The sequence below is a fragment of the Martes martes genome (genome assembly GCF_963455335.1).
Source record: "Martes martes genome assembly, chromosome: 12".
Classification (NCBI taxonomy): Eukaryota; Metazoa; Chordata; class Mammalia; order Carnivora; family Mustelidae; genus Martes; species Martes martes.
Window position 1 is genome coordinate 46,428,968 of NC_137900.1, and position 19,557 is coordinate 46,448,524.

General features: G+C 38.5%; 1 protein-coding gene across 2 annotated transcripts in view; it reads left to right on the forward strand.

Moving 5' to 3' along the window:
* Positions 1-19,557, forward strand: part of ADAMTSL1 (ADAMTS like 1) — a gene marked incomplete at its 3' end in the record, with an annotated part of 404,822 nt that overhangs the window by 33,157 nt on the left and 352,108 nt on the right. For both annotated transcript variants that reach the window (XM_080819725.1, XM_080819726.1), the window contains exon 2: positions 5,992-6,119. In XM_080819725.1, coding sequence (XP_080675851.1) covers positions 5,992-6,119 — 128 coding nt within the window. The remainder of the gene's footprint in view (positions 1-5,991; positions 6,120-19,557) is intronic.

A 19,557-nucleotide genomic window follows, 5' to 3' on the forward strand; every position in this document is an offset into this window, starting at 1 on the left:
GTTTAGGTTTTCTTTGTTGTTCTCTCTCCAGCTCCTTTAGGTGTAGGGTTAGGTTGTGTATTTGAGACCTTTCTTGTTTCTTGAGAAAGGCTTGTACTGCTATATATTTTCCTCTCAGGACTGCCTTTGTTGTGTCCCACAGATTTTGAACCGTTGTGTTTTCATTATCATTTGTTTCCATGAATTATTTCAATTCTTCTTTAATTTCCTGGTTGACCCATTCGTTTTTTAGAAGGATGCTGTTTAGTCTCCATGTATTTGCGTTCTTTCCAAATTTCCTCTTGTGATTGAGTTCGAGCTTCAGAGCATTGTGGTCTGTAAATATGCAACCAATGATCCCAGTCTTTTGATACCGGTTGAGACCTGATATATGACCCAGGATGTGGTCTATTCTGGAGAATGTTCCATGTGCACTAGAGAAGAATGTATATTCTGTTGCTTTGGGATGGAATGTTCTGAATATATCTGTGATGTCCATCTGGTCCAGTGTGTCATTTAAGGCCTTTATTTCCTTGTTGATCTTTTGCTTAGATGATCTGTCCATTTCAGTGAGGGGAGTGTTAAAGTCCCCTGCTATTATTGTATTACTGTCGATGTATTTCTTTGATTTTGTTATTAATTGGTTTATATAGTTGGCTGCTCCCATGTTAGGGGCATAGATATTTAAGATGGTTCGGTCTTCTTGTTGGACAGACCCTTTGAGTATGATATAGTGTCCTTCCTCATCTCTTATTATAGTCTTTGGCTTAAAATCTAATTGATCTGATATAAGGATTGCCACCCCAGCTTTCTTCTGATGTCCATTAACATGGTACATTGTTTTCCACCCCCTCACTTTAAATCTGGAGGCATCTTCGGGTCTAAAATGAGTTTCTTGTAGGCAACATATTGATGGGTTTTGTTTTTTTATCCATTCTGATACCCTGTGTCTTTTGATTGGGGCATTTAGCCCATTAACATTCAGGGTAACTATTGAGAGATATGAATTTAGTGCCATTGTATTGCCTGTAAGGTGATTATTACTGTATATTGTCTCTGTTTCTTTCTGATCTACTCCTTTTAGGGTCTCTCTTTGCCTAGAGGACTCCTCTCAATATTTCCTGTAGAGCTGGTTTGGTGTTTGCAAATTCTTTCAGCTTTTGTTTGTCCTGGAAGCTCTTTATCTCTCCTTCTATTTTCAATGATAGCCTAGCCGGATATAGTATTCTTGGCTGCATGTTTTTCTCGTTTAGTGCTCGTGAATATATCATGCCAGTTCTTTCTGGCCTGCCAGGTCTCTGTGGATAGGTCCGCTGCCAATCTAATGTTTTTACCCTTGTATGTTACAGACTTCTTTTCCCGGGCTGCTTTCAGGATTTTCTCTTTGTCTCTAAGACTTGTAAATTTTACTATCAGGTGATGAGGTGTGGACCTATTTTTATTGATTTTGAGGGGCATTCTTAGCACCTCCTGGATTTTGATGTTTGTTCCCTTTGCCATATTAGGGAAATTCTCTCCAATAATTGTCTCCAATATACTTCTGCTCCCCTCTCTCTTTCTTCTTCTTCTGGAATCCCAATTATTCCAATGTTGTGTCATCTCATGGTGTCGCTTATCTCTCGAATTCTCTCCTCGTGGTCCAGTATTTGTTTGTCTCTCTTTTGCTCAGCTTCTTTATTCTCTGTCATTTGGTCTTCTATGTCACTAATTCTTTCTTCTGCCTCATTTATCCTAGCAGTGAGAGCTTCCATTTTTGATTGCACCTCATTAATAGATTTTTTTATTTCAACTTGGTTAGATTTTAGTTCTTTTATTTCTCTGGAAAGGGCTTTTATCTCTCCGGAGAGGGTTTCTCTAATATCTTCTATGCCTTTTTCGAGCCTGGCTAGAACCTTGAGAATCGTCATTCTGAACTCTAGATCTGTCATATTACCAATGTCCGTATTGATTAGGTCCCCAGCCTTCGGTACTGCCTCTTGTTCTTTTTTTTTTTTTTTTTTGTGGTGAGTTTTTCCACCTTGTCATTTTGTCCAGATAAGATTTGCTTTCTCCTCCTCTGGAATTCCGCTGTTCTTGGTGAGTGAAGTTGGTCTTGGCTGGGTTTCTTGTTGATCTTCTGGGGGAGGGGCCTGTTGTAGTGATTCTCAAGTGTCTTTGCCCCAGGCAGAATTGCACCGCCCTCGCCAGGGGCTGGGCTAAGTAATCCGCTCGGGTTTGCTTTCGGGAGCTTTTGTTCCCTGAGCACTTTCTGTAGAGTTCGGGAGGAAGGAATGAAGATGGCGGCCTCCCATTCTCCGGCCCAGAGGAGCCAAGAGCTTGGGGTCTTGCTCCTCAGTGCACCCTTAGAGAAAAGCGCCCAACCGCCCCGCCTCCCTGACCTGCGGTCGCACCTGGAGGAAAGCAGTCAATTGCTGGCACTTGGAGAAAAGCGCCTGGTCGCTTCCGTCTCCGTGGCCTCCGGCCGTGCTCCGAGCCCACCCAGCCTGCAACCGGCACAAGGTAACCCCGGGCTGAGAGCTCACTCCTCGGCTTTGTCGCTGTAGCCGGCTTCCCCGCTCTAATACCTGCGAGCTCTGTGACACTCAGACACCCGCGGTCCTTCTGTGACCCCGGGGACCTGGGGTTACGCTAACCCCGCATGGGCTTCCCCCCGGTTTAGCCTCTGGAGCGATGTCCCTCTGTGGAGCAGACTTTTAAAAGTCCTGATTTTGTGCTCTGTTGCTCCGCTGCTTGCCGGGAGCCGGCCCCTCCCCTCACGGTCTGTCTTCCCGTTGCTTTGGATTCATTTCTCCGCAGGTCCTACCTTTCAGAAAGTGATCAATTTTCTGTTTCTAGAAGTGTTGCTCTTCTTCTCTTCGATTTCCCGTTGGATTTGTAGGTGTTCACAATGGTTAGATATGCTATCTAGCTGATCTCCTGCTACCCGATGTCGTCTCAGCCTGCTACTTGTCTGCCATCTTGACTCCTCCCCGCTAAGCCCTATTAACTTCTATATGTATATGTATGTATATATTTTTTTGTGATAAAATTGACCATTTTAGTCATGTTTAGGTCTACTGTTCAGTGACAATAAGGATGTTCACAGTGCTATACAACCATCACCACCGTCCATCTCCAGTTTTCTCTCCATTTTCCCAAATGGTAACCATGGACTCATTAAAAGAGAATTGCCCATTCTTCCCATGACCCTTCCACGGCGACCACCACTCTACTTTCTGTCTCTGTGGATCTGACTACTCGGGGTGCCTCATAGAATTTTTGTCCTTTTTGTCCTTTCATGTCTGGCTTATTTCTCTTATCATGATGTCTTCAAGGTTCATCCACATTGCAAGTGGATTTTAAGGTGGAGTATTATTCTGTTGTGTTATCTGTCACCTCTGAGTTATCCCGTCATCCACTGATGGGCACTCGGGTTGTTTTCAACCTTATGTGATTTTTTTAATGTGTTAACTTGTTTTAATTCTCACAGTCCTAGTCTTTATGATCCTTATTTTCTGATCAGAAACAGAAGCGTTAAGAGATCACAGCAGAGAAACTCTGGAGACCGGATTCTGCTCCAGGCTGAGTAGGTCCTTCACCTGTTCCTAACCAGTATGCTAGCCTGGGCTAGCCCTTTGCAAATGATTCATGAATCTAAATAAAGCTTGCATTAGTTAGATAAGCCTTGATACAACACTCTGAGGTGAGGTTTCTGACGTCACTCATCCAGGTTTTAAAAGGTCCAAGGAGTCATCAGTTTGACAACAGAGCCCCACAGCTCTGATCTATAAAGAAGCCCATCACTGCAAAATAAACCATTTCCTGAGAAGCTAGAGGATGTTCTTTTATTTTTCAGGAGTCCCTCTTGTTTGGATGATAACCCCTTGACTAGACCTAGGTAGGCCATGAGAAGGGGATTAAAAAAATAAAAGTAACCATAACATCAATAACAAGAAGAGTTCCCACTTGTAGACCTACTATGTGCTGGTCACTTTACTTACATTATCTCAGGTTCCCCCAATGCTTCATAAGAAGTGAACCTCCTGTCACCTCCATGTCCCATCATTCCACAGTATTGCATGCCACCTGTGCTCTCTCTTCAGAGGGAAACCTGAAGATGAAATGGTCATTTGTCTAACATGTATATTTTCCTTAAGGTTTGTTTTTTCCCCAATTTAAATAGTTTTGAAATTGTTCTGTTTTCCATAAGTATGTTCTTGATTGATAGGAGAAGATACCGTCTTTAATGTGTGGATATCATCTTTAATTTACTCGGTCAAATAATTTGACCCCAGTTTACATTAGCTATTTGTGGAACCGTTGCTATGGATTCAGTCATGGCCCCCACCGTAATTCATATCTTGCAGTCCTAAGGCCCCATGTGGTGGTATATGGAGATGAGGCCTTTGGGAGGTAATGAGTTTAGACGAGGCCATGAAAGTGGGGATGGGATTAGTGTCCTTAGAAGAATGGACACCACAGAGCTTGCTCTTTCTCCTCTCTCTTTCTTTCTCTCTCTCATACAAAGCAGAGGCCATGTGAGTGCACAGTGAGAAGGTTGCCTTCTGCAACCTAAGGGGAAAGTTCTCACCAGGAGGCACCCATGCCGCCACCCTGTTCTGACTTTTAGCTTCCAGAACTATGAGAAAATGTTTTGTTTTGTTTTTTTAAGATTATTTATTTATTTATTTGACAGACAGAGATCACAAGTAGGCAGAGAAGCAGGCAGAGAGAGAGGAAGCAGGCTCCCTGCTGAGCAGAGAGCCCGATGCGGGGCTTGATCCCAGGATCCTGGGATCATGACCTGAGCCAAAGGCAGAGGCTTTAACCCACTGAGCCACCCAGGCACCCCGAAAATACGTTTTTATTGTTTAAGCCACCCAGTCTCATATTTTGTGATGGCAGCTTAAGCTGACTTATACAACCTTGTACGCACCTATATGACATTCTCAATTTATAATAATTATGGGCAATATTTATTAGTGCTTTACTCTGAAACTAGTCCTAGGCTAGGTGCATTTAACTAATCTTCTTATATAATATGTCTGTGTGCGTGCACATAGAGGTTATAATATTATGCCCATTTTATGGAAAGGAAAATTATAGCATAGGTAGGTGTCAGTTTAATTGTTCAAGGACACATAGTAAAAACAGAATCCATATCCAACCCAGGCAGTTTCTAACTCCAGAGCCTATTCTATTAACTATGGCATAAATTTTATCTTTGACTCTTAGGAGAAAAGTAAGGCTCAACACAGAGACCAGGACATAACAATTTTTTATATAATCAGTGCAGATTTCACTAGAAGCCTGTCAGTAACAAGCAAATCTGTCTGTCAAGAGACCATCCTGCATTACTGAGGTTACTTCATACAGTTATTCTAATTAACAAGTCTGAAATCTGGAAATGATGTTCCTTCATTTAAAAAAAAAAGTCAATTGTGTGAAATGTTAAATTTTGAAAGGTCATGCTGATAAGCACATTTCAAGTTTCTTAGAGCAGAAACATCTCTGACAACAGTTTCTCTGTTTTCACAGAGAGGTAGTAGGCCAGAAGACTTCTGAGCCCAGGACAAAATTGTGACTTCTTTTTTTTTTTTCTTTTTCTTTTTCTTTTTTTTTCAAAGATTTGATTTATTTATTTTAGAGAGAGAGAGAGAGAGAGCGAGAGAGCACAAGCAGGGGGAGGGATAGAGGGAGAAAGAGAGGGAAAAGCAGACTCCCTGCTAAGCAGGGAGCCCAATGTTGGGCTCGATCCCAGGATCCTGGGGTCAGGACCTGAGCCAAAGGCAGGGCTTAACCAACCGAGCCACCCAGGTACCCAAAAATCATGACTTCAGTGCAAAATGTGACTTCAGTTTATCTTCCTCTCCCCCAAACATATACACATTATTAGATTGGAAAGATTCTGATTCATGTTTTCATCTCCACCAAGGCTACCATAGACCTACATCCATAACACCCTCCCTTCAGGACGCGTGTTTTAGGGTTCAGTGGGGACATGATACTGACCACCCCTTTTTTTTCTCACAGAGCTCCAGGACGGCACGCTCTGAGGAGGACCGGGATGGCCTGTGGGATGCTTGGGGCCCATGGAGTGAGTGCTCACGCACCTGTGGTGGAGGGGCCTCCTACTCGCTGAGACGCTGCCTCAGCAGCAAGTAAGTCCTACACCCCAGAGGGTGGGGAGTTTGTAAGGCCCAGTGGTAGCAGGTTCAATGCATACTTTTGTGATTGGGTATATGCAGAACTTTTGGTGCCGCACAAATCCAGATGAAAGGAAGGTACCAAAAATTAAATTTATGTGTCTATAGCTAGGTTACTTATATACTTTGAGGTGACAAGTAATATTTTCTCATTTACCAAGCAGATTTTGTCTGTTTTCGTGTTAAAACTGGAACGGGAATTTGTGGTTGGAAATAGACCTAGTATGTTAAGCTCCATAATATCTTGGACTTGTTGAATCAGCTTAATTACAGTGGCAAGACTAGCAATAATATTAACATTGACAACACATTCAGTTTCTGGTGGATTCCAGTTCCATCAAACACTTCACAAATGAGTGATATGTTGGTTTGGTGTTTTTGATGTCGCAATGGCTGGAAGTTCCCTAAGGTTATTCAGTTCAATGAATGATGAAGTTTGCACATAAAGAGATTTGGGTGAACAGAAACTGCTGTGGGAATTGGGCATGGGCGTGAGGGCGATGGGGAAGGTGGAGAGTGGCTAATGGGTTCTAAGCTGAAAGTAAAGGCCTAGAGACTTTAGAATGAAAATCTACTTGGAATAATAATTCAGAAGTGTATCTGGAGCTGTGTGGTCTATGACTAGATTTTTCTCCAAACTATAAAATCCAAAGTACAATAGTAATATTTTTTAATGAAAGATTTTTATTGACACTGAAAAGGGTTACATGTGACAAGTTAAAAGTTTTGATGGAAATAACTATATATTATAAAACATGAAACAGAAGAAGGAAAAACACATATATCCGCTGATTCTTGTAGACTTTTCATAAATAGCAGAAAGTAGTAAGACGTAGGTTCAGAAAAATGTCAACTTACTCTAATGAGTAAGACTTTCTTGGAGTCAAAATCCAAGTCTCATTCCTTTCTCTGTTCCCCAGGCTTGCACATGGTCTGAGAGATAGGTGTTCCTTCGCTAAATGCACTATAACTGGAGGCCATTTTGGTTGCAGGCAGATCCGGGTGGAAATGATGTACCCTGGGAAACCCCGCAAAGGGTATATCCTGCAAGAAACCAGATCAGTTCTGGTATTTAGCCACGCCCGGGTTTGGGTCTAGTCTGAAGATGGAGCTGTTGGATTGCCTCCACTAACATATTTGTTTGTCATCTTCGGAGTCCAGTTTCATATTAAACCAGATCCCTGCACTGATTAGGAAAAACAGACCTTTCATTTTTATGATTCACCTCTTATCTTGATCTTAAATATCAAAAACTTCCTCCATCTGCATGGCATGATGCTACACAGTGAGAGCACTGTGAGCTATAACTTATAACACATCCATCAGTAAAGCCAAAGTGTACAAATTTTAAATGTTCCTATTATGCAGTTTTCTCAGATTACCATGCCTATGGGAGTGAGCCAAAGCATGTGTCTCACAAAGGCTGGGAAGGAGTGTATGGGAGTTTTCATACTGGTTCACTGATGTCAGTGCTACAGTGTGAGAATCTTGTACTGAGTGAGAGATGGACAAGCAACTTAAGGGATAAATTACAATCACAGATAGAGCTCTATCATTTGACAAAGTATCAAGTATTGATGTTATGTGAAATTCACAACTACCCTTAAAAAATCATGTAACTAAGACCCCAAATGTTAGCATTTTATTAAGATACTATAAAGGATATCAGCTGTCATCTACTCACAATGAATTGGAAAAGTAAAATAAAATGTAAATTCTAAAAATATAAACATATAGGCTGTATGTCCCTATTTGACTTGACACTATTGAAAAAAAAATACATCGGGTGGCTGGGTGATAGACATTGGGGACGGTATGTGCTATGGTGAGTGCTATGAATTGTGTAAGACTGATGATTCACAGACCTGTACCCCGAAAACTAGTAATACATTATATGTTAATTTAAAAAAAAGAAGATTTAAAGTCCTTAAAAAGACACAAGCCTCACACCTTATGTAAGGATTAACTGGAATTATGTAATGTCTCTAAATGCAAAACCTTGCAGAAGAAAAAGAGGCAGAATATGTTGTGGCCTTAAGTTGGCCACAGGTTTCTTAGATACAACAGTAAATTCATGATCGATAAGGAACAAAAAAAGAAAGAAAGAAAGAAAAATACAGTAAGAAATTAATACAGTAAGTAAACTCATAGGAAGCTAAAACATTGGGGGGGAGGGCACACCACCAGCCCCTGGATGGTCCTGTGGCCTTTTTATTCATTTTGAATAGCTAATCAACTTAATGGATTTTCTCTCCTTTCTACTCCACATTTAGACATCCAAATTTCATTTGATCACCTTATACTCTTGAGAAAGATCAGAGGTTATCAATGTACATGTCCTTCAGGGCCCAGCAGAATATGTATTGTAGTCTACTGGTAAGCATTCAAATTCAACCTAAAGAAATCCTATCCACCTGCTGAATTAATTTGCTTGACCAATTTTCCAGGCGTGGTGATATGTGCTCACAGGTCACTTTTAGCTCTGATATTTTTAAGTCTATCATCTAATAATTATTCTATTCCAAATATGATAGAACTGTAAAAGCAGTTAAAATACTCAGCTTCTATGGAATAAAGGACAACTATTCAACTTCTGGAGTTAATTATGTTCTGTGATGGATGGGGAGCTTGTGAAGAGGGTTTCTTAACTTTCTGAGTTTGAGAACATCTCCGAGTGATCTTGTGAAGGGTTGAGGAAAATAAAAATCAGTGGAGGGAAAGCAGAATGACAATATGGACAAGTATTAAATATAAAATCCTTCCTTCTCACTGGCAGTGCTTGATGCTAGAGAAAAAGCCCAGACCTAGCGAAATACTGAGCAGAATCTTTTCTTTGACTTCTACCCCAACAAAGGCTCACAGAAAGTAAGCAGTGCTTATTTTTCCCAATTTCTGATATTGGAGTGTTGATAATTGCCTTTATTGCAACCCTGGTTTGAGCAATAAAGGAAGGCACCATATAAACTTTTTTCTACAACCTTTACTAATTTCTATAAGATTATGTTAAATTTCATTGAGTAGCTCTGATAATGCCACTATTTTTTTCTCTCCAAATTTTTATTTAAATTCTAGATAGTTAACATGTAGTGTAATAGTGGTTTCAGGAATAGAATTTAGTGATTCATCACTTATATACAACAGCCAATTGATACAGGACTATTGCTAATCTTGCCTCACTAAGTCGTCTTTCGTTTTTGCATCATAATGTCTGCTTTTTTTTTTTTAATTAGAAAATAAACTCTACCTACTTGTACTTAATGATAATTATTTTAAGTGAATTAAAAGTGTACCAGCTACCATGAGAAGCTGTTGCTTCTCCCAGATTCTTCACTTTCTCCCACTGAATACTCCAAAATAATATTTTTAACATATGCATTTTTCTGACTGATCTAGTAGTGTGTCTTGTTTAGTGGAAATTATCCTTCTTTAGTCTAAATTACTTAAGCATATAGTTTTAAATTTGATACTAAGGATCTGTCTCTGAGAGCTCTAGCTTTGTCTTCGGCCAGTTAATTTAAGTTTTCCCGTAAGAAGTTCCAGATGCATAAGGCACTTAAGAATACTGTGCGTAACGTCATATGTACCACTGTATTAGGTCTGTGCCAAGACCAAGGTCAAGGGGTAAACAGCAGTTCATTTGAAATGGCAATGAGTCAAATAGCTGGATGCTCTTAAGTGCGGTGTCAACCTTTATATTGGTGCCCGAAGAAGACTTAACGGTCTTTTATGACATTTTTTGCTTTCTGAAATGCCAAATTAATCTCCAGACTAATATATAGTATAGATTAATAGATTAATACACTAAGAGTAGAATATTTTGTTAAATCCCAACTGATTAAATGAAGGTCTTGTCAGATTTATATATACCCAAATAGCAAAAAATTGCTTGCTTATAAAGGATGAAAGCATTTTTTTCAAGTTAATAAATTTTGTACTGAATTTTTGAGTTGAATAGAATTTTTGGAGCTGAATAAAATTACTAGATGAACAAGAAATAAAATCATCACGCTGTGGAAGTGCCTAAAAAAAAGAAGATTATGATATTATTCCGAAGGGATGTGGCTGCCAGAATGTTGTCAATATAAATACAGAAAAATTAAAATAAACATCCTCAAGGAGTCTTATCTCACACTAATGGGGAAGGTCATTCAAACTTGTCATTTCATAATAATTGTACTAAGGGAAAGTAAGCTAACTCCTCTGATTTTTTAATTGCAAACGTAATTTTTCTCCCATAAAAATATTGATACTTACAGTAATATAAGCTCTAGTTAGCAAGTAATTTCTACACCATATAATAATAAATACCAAAAGAAAAATTTTAACATTAAGATTTGGCTTCTTAAACAAATATTTTTTTCTTTTAAAGTCATCCCATCTCTAGCATAATATCCAGTTAAGATACACAGGACTTGTTTTAAGAGGTTTTAGAACCTTCAGCTAAAATGAGCCCCAAAGCAAGATTTATCTGTTATTCTTCATCTAGTGTTATATGTTATCAGCCTTGTTTTCATTGGAAATGCTTGAGTTTTTGTTTAAAAGAAAGATATGCTAGTTCAGAATGGGTCTGACTTCTCTGTCATTTATGTGAGATGTTCTTTTCATTGTGTTAGGGAAGATTTCACATTTTAGGATATTTAAGGGTTTGTGGTTGCCTTCCTTTTATTTTCAGGGTTAAAGCCTAATCTAAATATATAACCAGTACTTCTAATAGTTCTTTAATTGTCCAGATCATATATCTTAGAGGGTTGTTCTCTCCCTGCCCCCCCGTGCCACACCCCCCTCCCCAAGGTCTGATCTCCTTTCAGGAGAAGAATATTGAATGTTTAGAACCAATTTATGGCCTATTTTATCCCATAAACTTGTTTGTTAAAATTAAAAATGGTTGGAAATCTGTTTGGTGTCCATAACCCCTACTAGCCATATTGGGAATTTGTAACTCTTGGTTGTCTTTTTTCTGTTTATTTTTAAAAAATTCTTTATTTGGCTAGTTCAGTAGCCCATTTGAAGTCTTTATTTCTCTTCAATTTTCTTTTTTTTTTTAACTACTTTATTGAGATATCTTTGACATGTAAAAAGAACATATATTTAAGGAGTACAACTTAATGTTTCAGTATATTCATACATTGTGAAAAGATCACTACAATGAAGCTAAATAATTTATGCATCACACCTACATAGTTACTGTATGTGTATATATATGTTGAGAAGATTTAAAAGGTATCCTCTTTCAATTTTCAAGTAAATAATACAGTATTTTTAACTGTTACCTCCATGCTATACATGAAATCTCCCAAACTCATTCATCTTGCATAACAGAAACTTTGTACCCTTTGACCAACATCTCCTCATTTCTCCCTCTCCTCTGCTCCTGGTAAAATTATACTTACTTTCTGTTTTTATGAGTTTCACTATTTCAGATTCCATTTTTAAGTGAGATCATGCAATGCTTGTCTTTTCTGTGTCTGGCTTATTTCACTTAGGAGAATATCCTCCAGATTCTTCCATGTTGTTACAAATGGCAGGACTTCCTTCTTTGTTAAGACTAAATTAGAATATTCCGTTGTGTGTATATACCACATTCTCTTCACCCATTTCTCTGTCAATGGACATTTAGATTGTTCCTATGTCTTGGCTATTATGAATAATCCTGTAGTGAAAATGGGTATAGATATCTTTTCAAGACCCAGATTTCATTTCCTTTAGATATATATATTTAGAAGTGCAATTGTTGGATCATATAGTAGTTGTATTTTTAATTTGCTGAGGAACTTCCGTAATCTTCCATAATAGTTTTGCCAATTTACCAATTTGCTTCCTACCAACAGCATAGAAAGGTTCCCTTTTCTTTACATCTCACAAATACTTGTTACTTTTGTCCTTTTGGTTATAGTCATTCTATGGGTATGAGCTGATACCTCATCGTTGTTTTGATTTGAATTTCCCTGATAATTAATGATGTTGAGCACCTTTTCACGTGCCTGATGGCCATTTGTATATCTTCCTTTGAGAAATACCTATTTAGGTTCTTTGCCCATTTTTTAGTTGGATTATTTGATTTTTTACAATTGATTGTAGGAGTTTCTCATGTATTTTGGATAATAACTCTTTATCAGGTACATGGTTTGCAAATATTTTCTCTCATTATGTAGATTGCCTATTAACTTTGTTGATTGTTTCCTTTGCTGTACAGAAACTTTTTAGTTTCACCGAGTCCCACTTATCTATTTTTGGTTTTGCTCCATGTGGTTTTGGTGTCATGACAAAAATTATTGCTAACACCAATGTCAAGAAGCTTTTTCCCTGTTTTCTTCTAGCAATTTTACAGCTCCAGGTCTTACATACTTAAGTCTTTCATCCATTTTGAGTTGATTTTTGCATTCACTGTGGGAATAAGGGTCCAATTTCATTCTTGTGCATATGGATATCTAGTTTTTTCTAACATCATTTATTGAAGAGACTGTCTTTTCCCCCATTGTGAGTTCTTGGCACCCTTGTCAAAGATTGGTTGACCAAATATGTGTGAGCATGCCTAAGAGCTCTTTGTTTTGCTCCTTTGGGCCACATGTCTGTTTTTATGACTTGCATACTGCTTTGATTACTATAGCTTTGCAATATAGTTTGAAATCAGGACGTGTGATGCCTCTGGCTTTGTTCTTCTTTCTCAGTATTTCTTTGGCTATTTGGGGTCTTTTGAAGTTCCACCTCAATTTTAGGTTTGTTTCTCTATTTCTGTGAAGAATGTCATTGAAATTTTGAAAGGGGGTGTATTGAATGCATTGATCACTTTGGGTATTAAGTACATTTTAACAATATAGACATTCTTCCAGTCTATGAGCATGGGTTATCTTTCCATTTATGTATGTCTTTAATTTCTTTCACAATTGTTTTTTAGTTCACAGGGTATGTCTTTCACCTAACTGGTTAAGTTACTCCTAAGCATTTTATTCTTTTTGATGCAGTTATAAATGGGATTGTCTTAATTTCCTCCTCAGGTCATTTGTTATTAATGTGTAGAAATGCCACTAATTTCTTTTTTTTTTTTAAGATTTTATTTATTTATTTGACAGAGAGAGATCACAAGTAGGCAGAGAGGCAGGCAGAGAGAGAGAGAGGGAAGCAGGCTCCCCACTGAGCAGAGATCCCGATGCAGGACTCGATCCCAGGACCCTGAGATCATGACCTGAGCCGAAGGCAGCGACTTAACCCACTGAGCCACCCAGGCGCCCCTAGAAATGCCACTAATTTCTATGTTGATTTTGTATCCTGAAACTTTATTGACTTTGTTTATTAGTTATAATAGTTTTTTGTTGTTGGAATCTTTAAATTTTTCTACGTATATGATCATGCCATCTGCAAAGATCATTTCGTTTCCTCTTTTCCATTTAGATGCCTCTAATTTCATGTTCAGTTACTTCAACTAGGACTTTTGTACTTTGTTAAATAGAAGTAGTAAGAACGGGCATTCTTGTTTATATTGGATCATAGAGGAAAAGTTTTCAGCCTCATTGATTATGATGTTAGCTGTAGGTTGTTCAAATATGACCTTCATTGTTTTGAGCTAAGTTCCTTTTACACCTATTTTTAAAGGCTTTTTTTTTATTATTATGAACAGATATCGAATTTTGTCAACTCTTTTTCCAGCATCTGCTGAAATGACCTTGTGGGTTCTATCTTTCATTCTATTAATGTGGTGTATGAATTTGATTGATACATATATATTGTACCACCCTTGCATCCCACAGATAAGTCCTGCGTGGTCATCCTTGTAATGTGCTATTGAATTACATTGGCTAGAATTGTATTGATGATTTTTGCTACCATGTTCATTAGGGATATTGGCCTATAGTTTTCTTTATTTGCAGTGTATTTGTCTGGCTTTGGCATGAGAGTAATACTGGCCTCATAAGATTAGTTTGGAAGTGTTCCCTCTTCTTCTACGTTTTAGAAGAGTTTAGGAAGAATTGGTATTTTTTTTTTTAATATTTAGTAGAATTCATTAGTGAAACCGTTAGATTCTGGTTTTCTTTGTTGGGAGGTATTTGATTATTGATTCAATCTTCTTATTAATTATTAGTCTGAACTAGAAAACAAACAGACTAAGTCCACAGTTATCAGGAAAAAAAAAGGAAATAATAAAGATGAGATCAGAAATGAATCAGATAGCACTGAGAAAAACCATAGAAAAAATTCAACTAAACTAAGAGTAGGGTTTTTGTTTTTGTTTTTTTGTTTTTTTGAAGAGATAACTAAACAAAATCAACAAACTTTTAGCTAGACTAAAGGAAAAAGAGAAGATGCAAATAAAATCAGAAATGAAAGAGAAGGCATTACAATGGATGACTCAGAAATTAAAAGGACTGTAAGGGACTATTACGAACAATTACATACCAACAAATTGGATAACCTAGAAGAAATGGGTAAATTCTTGAAAACATATAACCTTCTAAGAGTGAATCTCCTCAATTTTCAGTTATTCAGTTAATAAATACTTACTGAACATGTACCATGGATAGGCAATTATAATTAAGGATAAAAGGCCAAAAGGTCAAACATCTTCTTTGGAGGATTTACCAAATTATTAAGTTCCTACTTGAGTTTCTACTGATTATAGTTGCAAAATATTTTCAGAAGAGAATTTCACCCACTTCTGTAATTAGGTAATACATATGTAGCAATGGTCTTATCCCAACTGTACTTGAGAATCACCTAGATATCTTTAAAAAACAAAAAACAAAACAAAACAAAAAAAACAGGGCCCCACTGAAAACCGATTAAATTCAAATCTCCACAGGTGAGCCCTAATCTCAATAAATTTTTAAGAAGCTCTCCAAATAATTTTAATGTATATCCAATGTTAAAAGTGCTGCTCTTTTGAAGGGGATGATAGTGAAATGATTCAGCCTTCTGGAATTTAGAGATTGGGGCAATAAAGAAAAGAAGAGATTTTCTGATAAAGAAATTCATATATGTTTTGATTCCTCACTCAAGTTTCTAGGAATTGATCCAATCTGTAACATAGGCTGGTGCCTAAGACTTTCTTCCTATCAGGACATAGAAGTAGTGATTTTCCCTACACTTCTGCAAGCCAAGAAAATAACTTTTCTGAGTAGTTACACAATTGTCTAGTATTAGTCAAAGGTCAACCTTGCCCAAATTGGCAATGGACTAAGTAATTTCTCAAGTTTTTTTCCATTCCAGTATTATGACTCTTTATGCCTCCAGGTTGTTAGTGAATGACTAAGTTAATGCCCAGTAACTGGGTATTTTATGTAGATTCACAGAGATCTACCTCCCTTTGATTCATTAAATTTCTTATCCATAGAATGGAGTTTGTCTACCTTCAATTCAGCATCTATCATTAACCTTAATAGGCTTCCTAATAGTACTCGAATTCTGTTCTCTCTGTTTGGGCCCAATTTGTGCAATAGAAAAGAGGAGTTTATCTAACCCTAACTGTTTTTGCTTAATTTCAGCCACTGGGGGAGAGGGGGTTGGCAAGAAGGAGGGGGCAGGCTGGAGAAGGATAAAGAGAAAGAATGAGAGATTGATAGAAATTAAAAGGACACCAGATATTATGACCAGGGATATCCGAATTGCATACACTAGAGGAAGGATGCTTTACCTGGAGGCAAAAAGAATAAATATAGAATACTAAGTAACATCATATTCATGTGCAATCATCAGCTGAAACCCATAACTACATATGCCAACCTTAAGTAGCTGCACAGCCAATCCCTACCTCTGGGCTTTTGGGTAGGACTTACTGGTTGAGACTGCTATCTTTTCCTAGTGGGAGAAAGTCACCTGTTTGGGAACCTGGCTCTCCTAATAGTGTGTTTCACTGCCTCTGTGAGAACCTTTCACCTTTTTCTGTAGACTGTCCCCTTTAATTTTTTAACCAAACTGCTGCTATTGGCCCCACTATTTTCTAGCTATGTGACACTGGATAGGGTTTTCGATTTTTCTGGGATTTCGTTTGCTCGTCTATGATGTCAAGTGGGCAGTGCCTGGAACAGAATAGGTGTTCAATAAATATTTATATCCAACAAATGTCTAAGGTGTCCTTCAACTCTAAAATTGAATGTGTGACCCTGAGACAGAGAGCTTTTCTCCTCCACATATGCAGTCAAAACCCATTTTGCTGCCAGATAGGAAGAGGAACAAAGGCTGCTCTTAATATGAATGGTTTTAAAGAAAAATGTTGTTATTCTCCAGGCCCCCATCTTGCAACAGACATCTGGGTGATATGGGCGGATTGAAGAACTTTTGTCTGTAGCCAAAATAATTCATAAATTCCCAGCTCCAGGGTTGTGTCGGGTGAGGTTGTGAGAGTCCTAGAGTTTCATAATATACATTTTCCTCATGGGGAAGACGGAAAAGTTGGATTTGATGTTGCTAAAACACATTTGTTTTTATTCTCATTCTTTGCCTCTTTTGGCTACTGAGCAAATGTAAGATCATTTGCAAACCTTATGGCATGTGTGTATGTATAAAAAAGTACGTGTCCTTCCTGCTAGTGGATCTCGAGCCAAAGGCAGCAATCCCCCTACCCCACACCCCACCATCTTTCAGAGGGAACAAATGCATCGTGGTGAGAAATATAACTTTGAGTAAATAGGTGAAAATAAACAGAGTCTGTAAAAAAAAAAAAAAAAAAGCCGTAGCTTCCTTCCTCTGGTAATTATTTTGTTTCATTTTACACTTTTCATCTTCATTTTATTATAGAAAGATTCCAATCAGGTTTCCAGGGTCAAAACTTAGAGCAAATATTAGACCACAAGTTCTCCGTGGTCTCCTGATAGCATTTCCTTCTGTTTTACAGCTTCTCTCTTTCTTTGATCCACTTTCCCTTGCTTCCTTCCTGACCTTCCTCCCTCTCTCCCTCCTTCCTTCTTTTCTTTCCTCAGAAAATGCTTCTGTAGTGATAACTAGGCCCTTCGCTAAGTACTGGGGCTTAGAGATCAAAACTGATGGCAGGGGGAGAAAAGCAAATAAAAGAAACAAAAAATATGCTTTGTTTTTTTAAAGTGAAAACATCCCTGGACCGCTAGAGGACTGTCCTGGTCCTTTAAAAACCTGACCACATTGTTTGTCACCTCTGGGCCTCTTCTCTAGTGAGCCTCTAACCTACAACATCCCTCCGTGCCCATGCCCAGCTGGCAAAATTCTGACTGTTATTTAAAGTTGCATCCTCTGCTGTGTCCCTCAGTCTCACTTTGCTATACTTTCCCACCACTTTGAGTTTCCTTTCCATGTCCTGGCATGCGTTAGAGTTATGTGTATGGCATCGTCCCCTGCTACATGATCAGCGTATGGGCACAGGTTTTATCGTGCTTGTCTTTAGATCTTCTGCCTGGCACACAGCAGGTACCTGCCCACTTCCGTGTTGGACACATTTGCTGAATAGAATATTAGGCCCAGGAACCTGCTGTAGGGCTGTTTCTTGAGTTACCCCTTCTTCCATCACACTCGTGGGACACATGGGGCCCATATGGGACATCACACTTAAAATACTATCTTCTTAAGTACTTCTCTCTCACCGGCATGTCCCTTTGTCCAACCCTTTTTTCATGTAGTATCCAGACCATACTCGCTAGTTGTTGACTATGAAGTAGACACTTGTGTGTTTTACGTGGGCTGGTGTGGATTTTTTTCCAGTGAAATTACGACTTAGAAAAGAGTCAGAAAGGTCCTCATTTTTCTCTCTTCCCAGTGCCTTGCATAGTACTGGTTCAGATTGGAGGTTCAATAAATGTGTTAAGAGACTATGAATCTGAGAGCCTTATACAAAAGCTTGTTTGCCAGAAACCCTGCATGAGGGCTCATTTTCCCCATCAGACTGCTTACTGTACGTTTTCTCATTAGATTTTCTGAGCAGTATGCTTGGAGCGGTTTCTGGCATCATTAGAAGTTGATCATCGTGGTTTACATCGTCATTGTTCTTGCTTTTGGCTTTTTTGATTGCACAGGCATACTCCTCATTTTCAGAACCTCAACCCATATTTGTGAGAACACAATGCCTTGTTGTAACACGTCTGTCTTTGAAGAACAGGCAGAGATATGTAAAATCATACTTGTTTGGAAAAAAAAAAAAAAACTTGGCAGGGATTTTTGTAGTTGTAATTAAGAACACACCAAACACTCATAGTAGCAAATAAACCAATTTGAAACTCAGGGGACAAACTCCAAAATCCAGCCTACAATATCCTCACGTGAGACTAAATTTTAATTGAACAGCTCTGCAGCCTCTTAGCTGCTGCTAGAGAATCTGTAAAGGTAAGAGAAGATTTCCTTAGTTTCCTATGGTAGAGAAAAGATCAAACAAGCAGAGGGAATGTCTTCTCAGAATGTTTTCTCCAAACCTACATCATCTCCATTCATATTGAATTAGTTCTCTACATGAAGTTTTAACCCCCTCTGTATGCATGAACTGAGGTCTCCAAGCTGGTAGAGTATTCAGAATGTTTTTTATAATGAGAGATTAGTATAGAGCAGAAGTGGTGAATTATTAAAACTAAGGTTACAAAAATATGTTATCTATGCCAAAGGAACACTTTAAAGTCGAGGTCTCCATTTATGGCACCATTTTTAAAATTTGGGCCTCTGCTACCCCCCGTTCTGTTTAAGATTGCTTTGAAAATGCAGCTTTTAGGCCAACTGTTCTTTTGGCATCTGAGGCCACGTTAGAGCGTCTGGCAGATTGAGAAGAGCTAGTGCGACACTAGGGCTGTGTCTGTTCCCAGCCAGCTCACCTACTGATGGATGATGCCTGGCATCCTGCCTCCTTGTTGTTTGTTGTATTATTACGACAGAAAGCATTTTCAAAAGCTACATTTATCAAGCTGTCATAATAGTTTGGCTTGTGTATCTATCTACTCAGAAAAAAAAATAAATCTCTCCCTCAGCCCTAATCTGTTCGAGCCACGTGAGACATCACATGCAGAAGGGGCAGTCCAACAATGAACAGGGCATCCCGTGTGAACGTGAGGACCTTTCAGCTAAATGCCTAAAAGAAGAGATATTTTTTATGCATACATTTGAAAGTCCCACAGCACACAAGACCTGTCTTTCCCTTGTTTCAAGGGTACTTTTCCATTGCGAGTTGTATGTGTTGCAGATGCATTATTTCTAGAATTTAGGTGACTTTGTCGAAGGAAGGAGATTTAACCTCAAGGAGGAAAAACACTGAAGTTTGCCACAAAGAAGGTCAAAGAGACCTATTAATGTTTAAGATCTGTTTTTCTTTGGCAAGTATCACTGATCAAGCATTACTTGTTTGTTTTTTAAGAATATAATTATTTATTTGAGAGAGAGTGCACAAGCCTGGGGGTGGGGAGAAGAAGGAGAGCGAGGAGCAGACTCCCTGCTGAGTAGGGAGCCTGATGTGGGG